The sequence below is a fragment of the Garra rufa genome, chromosome 14 (genome assembly GCF_049309525.1).
Source record: "Garra rufa chromosome 14, GarRuf1.0, whole genome shotgun sequence".
Lineage (NCBI taxonomy): Eukaryota > Metazoa > Chordata > Actinopteri > Cypriniformes > Cyprinidae > Garra > Garra rufa.
The window spans coordinates 23911712-23920744 of record NC_133374.1 but is presented as its reverse complement, the minus strand read 5'-3'; the positions used below and the strand labels follow the sequence as shown (position 1 = coordinate 23920744).

General features: G+C 39.1%; 1 protein-coding gene across 1 annotated transcript; it reads right to left on the bottom strand.

The window, feature by feature from the left end:
* Nucleotides 1-3495: 3495 nt before the first annotated feature.
* dlc (deltaC) lies at nucleotides 3496-8112 on the bottom strand. Its single transcript, XM_073817700.1, has 9 exons — nucleotides 7854-8112; nucleotides 7531-7764; nucleotides 7381-7438; nucleotides 7015-7272; nucleotides 6350-6711; nucleotides 6028-6244; nucleotides 5071-5764; nucleotides 4849-4963; nucleotides 3496-4740 (listed from the first exon to the last, which is right to left on the bottom strand). Exons 1-9 carry the CDS (start codon nucleotides 7902-7904, stop codon nucleotides 4735-4737), a joined length of 1995 nt encoding a protein of 664 aa, XP_073673801.1. The 5' UTR covers nucleotides 7905-8112; the 3' UTR covers nucleotides 3496-4734.
* Between the last annotated feature and the right edge of the window lie 921 nt (nucleotides 8113-9033).

The window sequence follows — 9033 nt, the reverse complement described above, 5'->3', positions numbered from 1 at the left end:
ACTTTTTTTAAATTAAAATTGATATACTTTTTAACCTCAAATGCTCTTCTTGTTTTGCTCTGCCTGAACTCTGTTTTTTCCAGTTCAAGACAGTTACGGCATGTCAAAAAACTCCCATCTTATTTTCTCTCTTAACCTTAAAAAATCATTTTAAAATCGCCCTACATCGCTGCAGAAGTACTGAGCCAGTTTTTGCAAAGTGAACATGCAAAGACGATCAGACAACCCTAACAAAAAAGGTAAAACAGTGATGTTTTTAAAGTTAAGGGAGAAAATGAGAGGGTTTTTTACATACCCTAACTGTCTTGAACCGACAAGATGAGCGTTTGAGGTTAAAAAGGGTATAAATTGTAATAAAAAAAAACAAAACAACAACATTATTTCGCTAAATAAGACCCTTCCTCTTCAGCTAGGATTGTTTACAAATGCATTTGGGATCATTTGAAACCTCATTCAAACTGCATTTTGGAAGTTCAAACTTGGGGCACCATAGAAGTCCATATGTGGAGAAAAATCCTAAAATGCTTTCCTCAAAAAAACTTTATTTCTTTACGACTAAAGAAAGAAAGACATGAGCATCTTGGATGACAAGGGGGTGAGTACATTATCTGTACATTTTTGTTCTGGAAGTGAACTTCTCACACATAATGTTGTATGTCTGTGCATTTTTTCTGTGTGAGCAGTGTCCCCAGTTACCCATCTAATGATGTCTATAACAATTGCGTTGTAATAATTGTGTGAATCCTATATGAGAACAGGGGAATCCACACCATAAACTATAATGACACAGAGGAACGATACTGTTAGAATCACTTCCAGATTTTTTTTGTTTTGTTTTGTTTGTGCTTCTAATGAATGATAAAAACTTTGACAGCCAGTCAGAATCCACTGAGAGAGCTTGAGCATTTAAAGTGGCAGTATGACAAAATGGCAGTAAACTGTGCTAAAGGTTGACCAAACTTGGACATTAATTGCAATGCGCTTCTGGTGCGTCATGGCCTAAGAATGCGAATTAAACGTGTCTTATCACCAACGCAAAAATAAAAAGCATGGTGTGGGTTCAAGCGCTGACATCCTGACCGTACAAAGTTTGAAAGAGAAACAAAAGCAATCAGTTTCAAAGTTAAACATTAACAATGCTGTTCAGTTTAAAGGCCTTTATCACTGCCTGAAATCTAATCAGCCTTCTCTCTTTTCTTTCTCTTTCAATTTGCTATCAAATATTAGGGAAAATCAACGTTTCCCTGTCTATGACCTCACACAGGAACCTCTAAAGCACGCATACATATTGTGTTCCTGGTGCGGCTAACGTCACTGTGACCAATTAGCTTACCCGCAGGTGCTTGCTTATCTCAGAGGCACAGAAAACTGCAGGGAAAAAGATTTTAAGACTCCCGCAAAGAGAAAACAAAACCGTCGAGCAGTGAAAGAGAATGAAGAGTATGAACTTTCATATGGAGACTTTATTATCAGTTTAAAAATCAAGCGCACTTATTGTAAACAGGAGGGAATGTTAACACAAGTCATTTACAGGAAAAGGCTACAAAGCTATGAATGAGATTAAATGAATTTATATAATTAATAAGGGATAACAAGGGTGCATTAAATTGGTCAAAATTGATATTTTGTGTTTTTGAAAGAACTTGCTTATGCTCATCAAGGCTGCATTTACACTACCAGTCAAGTTTTTGAACAGTAAGATTTTTTATGTTTTTTAAAGAAATTTCTTCTGCTCATCAAGCTTGCATTTATTTGATCCAAAGTACAGCAAAAGCTGTAAAATTTTGAAATATTTTTACTATTTAAAATAAATGCTTTCTATTAAAAAATATTTTAAAATGTAATTTATTCCTGTGATTTCAAAGCTGATTTTTTAGCATCATTACTCCAGTCACATGATCCTTCAGAAATCATTTGAGTATTCTGATTTGCTGCATTCATCTGAAATAGACATCTTTTGTAACATTATAAATGTCTTTATTGTCACTTCTGATCAATTTAAAGCATCCTTGCTAAATAAAAGTATTAATTTCTATCATTTATTTACCAAAAAAGAAAAAAAAAAAATTCTGATTCCAAGCTTTTGAATGGTATAGAGTATACTGTTACAAAAGCTTTTTATTTCAGATAAATGCTGATCATTGGATCTTACTATTCATCAAAGAATCCTGAAAAAATATACTCAACTGTTTTAAATATTATTAATAATAATAATGTTTCTTGAACAGCAAATCAGCATATTAAAATAATTTCTGAAGGATCATATGACACTGAAGACTGGAGTAATGATGCTGAAAATCTAGCTTTGATCAAAGGAATAAATTACATTTTGAAATATATATTTAAATAGAAAGCAGTTATTTTAAATAGTGGAAATATTTCATAATATTACTGCTTTTGCTGTATTTTGGATCAAATAAATGCAGGCTTGGTGAGCAGAGACTCCTTTAAAAAACATTAATAATCTTACTGTTCAAAAACTTTTGACTGGTAGTTGATCAAAAATACAATACAAACAGTGAAATATTATTACAATTTAAAATAACTGTTTTCCATTAGAATATATTTTAAAGTTTTAATTATTCCTGTGATGGCAAAGCTGAATTTTCAGCATCATTACTCCAGTCTTCAGTGTCACATTCAGAAATCCCTCTAATAATTGAAAACAGTAGTGCTGCTTAATATTTTTGTGGAAAACATGATTCTTTTTTTCCACAAGATGCTTTGATTAATAGAACATTCAAAGTAACTGCATTTATTTGAAATAGAATGTTTTTAACATTATAAATACTGTCATTTTTGATTAATTTAATGCGTCTTAGCTGAAACATATGTATTTCTTTCAAAAACAGAAGGTAACATAAATAGCAAGCTACATAAATGCTCATAATCTTGCTCTATAGTCTTCTGTTCTACAAAATTCAGTATTTCCTGTAATCTCAGGACTCTGTGTGTATTTTTGAGAGTTTGAAGGTGACAAATAGTAAATCTTCATGGTGTGTCTCAGTACAGAGGCACATCCGAGTGTCTGTAGGACAGGTGTCAGACCAGGCTGGGCCCACATGTCAACGCTCCCCAGGGAGGGCGAGAGCGGCTGAGGCCTCCCTCCCTCTTTTTCAAGCCTCGGCTTCTTTCTTTGAATGAAAGAGGAAGAGTGGGGGATGAATGGCAGGTGATCCTGTCTGAGGACCATTAATAACCCTTTACAGTTTTCTCTGACCTATCTACACAGTTCTGATTAGGGATACTAAGTATATCTCACAACCATACTAGTTATATAACAAAAAAACAAAAAACAAAAACATAACTACTGCCATACTGGAATGCTTTCTTATGCTTTCTTAAGTTCTTCAGGATGTTGCATTCATACTATGGGTAGTTGTGTAAAATTCAAAGCTGATATATATTCATCCAAGTGTTATCTCAACAGTTTCATTTGGAAGAAAACAAGTCATGATGCAAAGTAAATTATTTCAGGATTTATTGTATGAAAAAATATATATTTCTGGCCTTGTGACAAAAGGCGCAATACATAAACATATATACATCTTTCATAAATACAAATTTACAATCAAATTAAATAGTAGGAATATCTCAAGATTTTGTAAAATATTGCATTGTTAAATTAAGAAAGACAGTATAAAATATAAAAGTATCTATTTGGTTTAAATGGTTTAAAAAAATAAAAGAAACAAATGCCACGTACAAAAAAAAAAGAAAAGAAAAAATTCTACTCTGTTAAGAATCTTGATCTTACATTTTTTTTCTTTTTGAAAAAGACCCTAATGCAGAGGTTCACAAAACCAGGAAATCTTGACAATGATGAGGCTATCAGTTTGAACCAAACGGTACTTTCGAGCCTTGGGAATGTCGAAAATAGCTTAGCAGCAGTGAACGCTGACAGGATGAAAGCTGTACACAACAACATTCATCATGCACTGCTGGTTAAACAATCTGTACCCAAGTCAACCCAAACAAACATACTCCAGTACAGTTTTTTTTCAGTGTTTCTAAGGAGTACCTTTTTCATTGAGCTATAACACATTGAAAGATGAGGCACTTAATTAAGATTGGGTTTGGATTGAGTGAACGCCACTGATAGTCAAATCCATTGTAGGCACTAAGTAAAATCACAGTCGTGTTTAACTGTAGATTCCCAAGATTCACATTGTCCACAGCTTTGATTGCTTCTCATCACAGATCCATTTATAAATAGCATTCGAACCATATCCAAAAACAAAAAAAATACTCCATGGTCACAGTTCCAGATCCTTCAGTTGCACCTCCTCCACCCATAAGGCTGATTGATTGGGCTTCATATGATTCACATAGAGAGATGAACTTCAGGACGCCTGTTTTCTTCCTTCTCAAGGCCTCTGTGATTAACGAATCCTTGATTCTTCCCAGCTCTTCCAGAGAGTTCTTGGACTTTATGTACATTTTAAATATGATGAAATATATATAAATTCTATTTGGGTCTTTTAAAACAAAAAGGAAAAGATAATAGTGCAAATAATGCAAGTTGTTCCTCAAGTCTTCAAGTCTCTTGCTTTGTCTTCGCAAAGTCATTGTCCAAAGGTAAGTAGTCCTTTAACTCAGCAGCATGAATAAATAAATAAAATAATGTAGATATAATATATACTCTTTTCATGTCTTCCTTTTGTCCTTTAAGACTGTAAACATTTCAGGCTCAGGTCCATTGGTGATTGAGGTGCTCCAGATTGAACAATACTGTTAAACCTGAGAAAGAATGAAAAGAACACATTATTGCATGTTCTTTCTAAGCATCGTGCTGAAATTGTGATCAACAGCAATGGAAGTAAATAAGAAATGTTTGATGTTGCTTACCTCAGTAGCAAAGACACATTGTTCTATGTGTTCAGGAATGATGTACACAGGGTGATACACTCCTTCTTTTGGATAGTTCAATGGTGGAACCAACAATGTAGAATCAGAGTTTTTCCTAAAATGAAGAAAACAGACCAACGTTAGTTTTGCACATTGACGTCAATCAAAGACCAGAAACAAAGAACCCAAGAAAGCAAGACATGAACATAAACATGAACTTACATGTCTAGTTTGTTGTTTGTAGGCTTTTCGTCAATGCTTATATTGTAGTCCACCATCTTCTGTTTGTAATTTGCTTTGTCACTGCAATGAGTGTCCACACTTGTGGATCTGAGTGCCACATCTTTATTGGACATCTTGAACGGACCACCAGGAATGAGCAAGGCCTCCTTCTCCCGGCCTAAAGTCGAAGTCGGAGTCAAAGAGACGCGGTTGTTCACAGACTCAAAGTCATTGCGCACAGTGGTGGAGGCGGTTTTGTGGCCTTGCCGCATCTGTCTCAGAACCACAATGGCTGCGCACACTACTAGGGTAAGAGTGATGAGGCCTAGAGTGAATGAAACCACCAGAGCCGCTGGAAGAGGGGTGCTGGCAACAACGGGCTTGTCTTTATACTCGCAACGTGTGCCCATGAAGCCTGGTGGACACTGGCAGACGGGCCCGGAGAAGTGGGTGTAGCAGGTCCCTCCGTTTTCACAAGGCATGAGGCTGCAGGCGTCAGAGCGGACTGCGCAGTTTTTGCCTGAGAAACCAAGCGTGCATGTGCAGGTATAGCCGTTGATGCCATCCACACAGGTGCCAGCATTTTGGCAAGGGTTGCTGGCACAGTCATCAATGTTGATTTCGCAACGCGAGCCTGAGAAGCCAGGACGGCATCGGCATGTCAGCCTGTTGCCCAAATCGAGACATTGCCCACCTTTAAAAAAGAAAAACAGAAGGGAACCATATTAAAGCTTTAGCCTTAAAGTAAACCAGGGCAAGTAATTATAACTCTTGGGAAAGCAAGTCTATTGCTTTATGACAGCTCTATCTCGCTATTCATATCAGTGGAAGAGCCTCACTGGCGTCTGTTCTATCATGCATGAGTAGTATGTCACGCACAGCGAATGCATCTCAAAACAAAAATAAAAAACCGATGACTGGAATGTTTGGCTAAAGATAAGAGAAAAATATGCTTACCATTAGCACAGGGGTCGCTGCTGCATCGGTCGATTTTCTTCTCACAGTTGGAGCCCATGTAACCTTGAGGGCATCGGCAGGAGTAGCCACCGTTGCCCTTTTCCATGCAGGTCCCTCCATTGAAGCAGGGTCTGTCGGCACAGGTCATATCTCCGACCTCGCAGTTCTTCCCGTAGAAGCCTTGAGGGCATGTGCAGGTGTAATCGTTTACCAGATCCTGAGAAGAAAAAGCATAAGTCATTAACATTCAAGCTCCTCCAAGGACAACACTCACGCATTTAGTGTCACTCAAGCGTATATAGTGTCGCAACAGGCTGCTTACATTGCAACTGCCTCCGTTCTTGCACGGGTTGCTGTCGCACTCGTTGGTCTCGATCTCACAGTTCTTGCCGCTGAAGCCAGGCTTGCAGATGCAGGTGTAGCTGCCCTGGCCGGTGTTGGTACAGGTGGCTTCGTTCATGCAGGGCTTGTGATTGGTGCAAAAGTTGAGGTCCTCGTTGCAGAACAGGCCACCCCAGCCTTCCTTGCAAGTGCACTGAAAGGGCTGGCTGCAGGTGCCATGCAAGCACCCCGGGTGTCGCTGGCACTCGTCGCAGAGGGGGCCCTGCCACCCGAGGCGGCACTTGCACTCACCGGGGGCCTCACAATAACCGTACCTCTCACTGCAGCCAGACGAGCAGATGGCTGTTTAAAAAGGAGAGGGAGAGAAAGGGGACATTAGAATGACTGGGCATCATAAAACAACCCCCCTTCTAGAGGCTCAGGCACATCAAGTATTTGTTAAGTACTAAACTAAGCAGCTGGGACGCACACAAAAGAAACACATGCCGTCTTTTTCATGGAAGGCAGCACATATTAGATTTCAGCGCGTGTCCTTGTTAAATCATGCTCTTTGCTTCTATTGTTACACTGAACAAAAGCAACTTAGAAGTTTTGTGTGGCCGTTGAACTTGCCCGCGTTATTTTTGACTTATTTATTGTACTTACGATCAGCGCAATAGTCGCCTTTCCATCCAGGCAGGCAAATTCTGTTCCCAGCGGCGTCACAGTTGAAGTGGCCGAACGCATCGTTCCGTGGCCGGCAGAAATCCGAGCATTCCTCGCCGTGGTAGAATTCGTCGCAGACGACGCGATAAGAAAAGCGCAGTTGGCTTTGCTCTCCGAGGTGCACGTCCTGAGACCAGTCCTCGCCTATGGCGAGCCTTCTTTTGGTGGCCAAACGGCTGATCATGTTGTTGATGTTCTCTAAAAAATAGTAATAAAATATAAGTTAACATATTGTACTAGAGGTAACAAATACATGCTGTGTAAACTACTAAAACTACGAAGGTGAGGTAAAAGCAGTGCGTATACCTGTTGACTGGTCAGAAGACTCTGCGTTCCAAGCTTCGATTATCAACGAAACAATTCCCTGTAATGCCAGAAACACCATGTTTAATATTACATGCATACATACGTAAACACGAACTGATCATGAACACAAAGTCATTTTGAGCTACTCACCGGCCACTTGAAGTTGAAAGGTACGCGGATATGCGCGCTGCTGGAGACGGAGTCTGCGCTGAATATTCCTGTCATTCCAGTGCCGTAAGTGCACGGCGGCTCCGGTAGTATGATATCTTGAGAGTGCTTCAGGCAAACACGGAAAAAGATCTGGCAGTCGCTGGACCGTTTACACACACTGCTTGTGCTTGTGAAAGAGTGCACTTTCAACTCAAACACACCGGATGATTCCGCCTGTGGAAATAAAACAGTGATATTAGCACACTGTGGCACTTGTCAAGCAAGCTGCTTAACTTACATTCAAATAAGTGTGTCATACTCACCAGATGTGCTAATAACAAAATTAAAAAACACGTTAATAAAAAACGAGCCATTTTGGATTTTCTTGTCTGCTACTGAAGGATAGCAGACTGCGAGAGTATTCCGATATTAATGTTTGCGGTTTCCACGATTTATAATTAAAACAAACTTAGCCTAGTTAAGCAATTCAAAGCAAAATGACTTACTATTAAAAAAAATAAGGTAAACCTTAATGTCGGAGCTTACAAAGCGAAGAGAAACAGATTTCTAGCTCCAGGGGACTTTGGACCCGTCAGTTACGTTTAGTGAGAGTGTGGAGTGCGTTTGCGTATAAATAGCCTGGAAGCCCAAAGGAGGCGTGGCCTTGAACATCAGAACGCTTTACATTCATTTTATAGTAGAGGAGATTTTCCAGAACAACACAAACTGTAGGCCTACATAACAGGCATTTGGAAACCTTTCAAAAGTTGGCTAATGGGCATGAGTTAAATATTAACATTGTTATCACGTTGTTTTATTAATGAATTCAAAGTCAAATCACAATGTGTCCCTAAATTTTATTGGAATAAATTCAAAATTTTTGGGGCGTAATGCACGGTGTTTTAACGTCAGTTGATACGAATTACGCGCCTTTGTGTTTTCTAAAAAAAAAAAAGTTTGTTTTCGTTTTGAATGTTCGTCCCTGATCGTGGAAAGGAAGGGGGTGGGTTGGTCGGGTGGAGGGGGATTCGTACATCCCCTTTAATTCAGCCCTAAAATCTGTAATTGTTCTGACGCGTGTTAGTCGTTAAACCGGCAAGCGCTTTATTGTGCCCTGGAAAGATCCGGAGGGCTCTTTTGTTATCTTGGGTTTGGATTGTAGGTCTTTGGTAAAGAGGGTGAAATGGTGGGGGGTTGCGCAGGGCATTTAAGATTGCAGATAATTGCTTTCTGGAGTATAAGTGTGTGTGTACGTGTGCTGGGAGGGGGCTCTCGCTACAGCTGTATGATAATCCTTGCACCTGCGCACTGTGTTTGCGCTTCGCTTTCTTAATGTATACACATACACACACACACACACACACACACACACACACACACAACACCTTGTCACCAGGTCACGATAATATGCATACAGTAGAATATTTCCTCATCGTCTTCACTGATTTCTACTTTTCAATCAAGTTTACCAATGTGCTATATCAGTTATTACTAAATGTTTGA

Coding starts and splice junctions, on each gene's coding strand:
- dlc (XM_073817700.1), bottom strand. CDS start 7,904: ATGGCTCGTTTTTTATTAACGTGTTTTTTAATTTTGTTATTAGCACAT. Junction 6,712..7,014: donor AGGCGACTATTGCGCTGATC/GTAAGTACAATA, acceptor CTTTTTAAACAG/CCATCTGCTCGTCTGGCTGC. Junction 4,964..5,070: donor ACAAACAACAAACTAGACAT/GTAAGTTCATGT, acceptor TCTTCATTTTAG/GAAAAACTCTGATTCTACAT.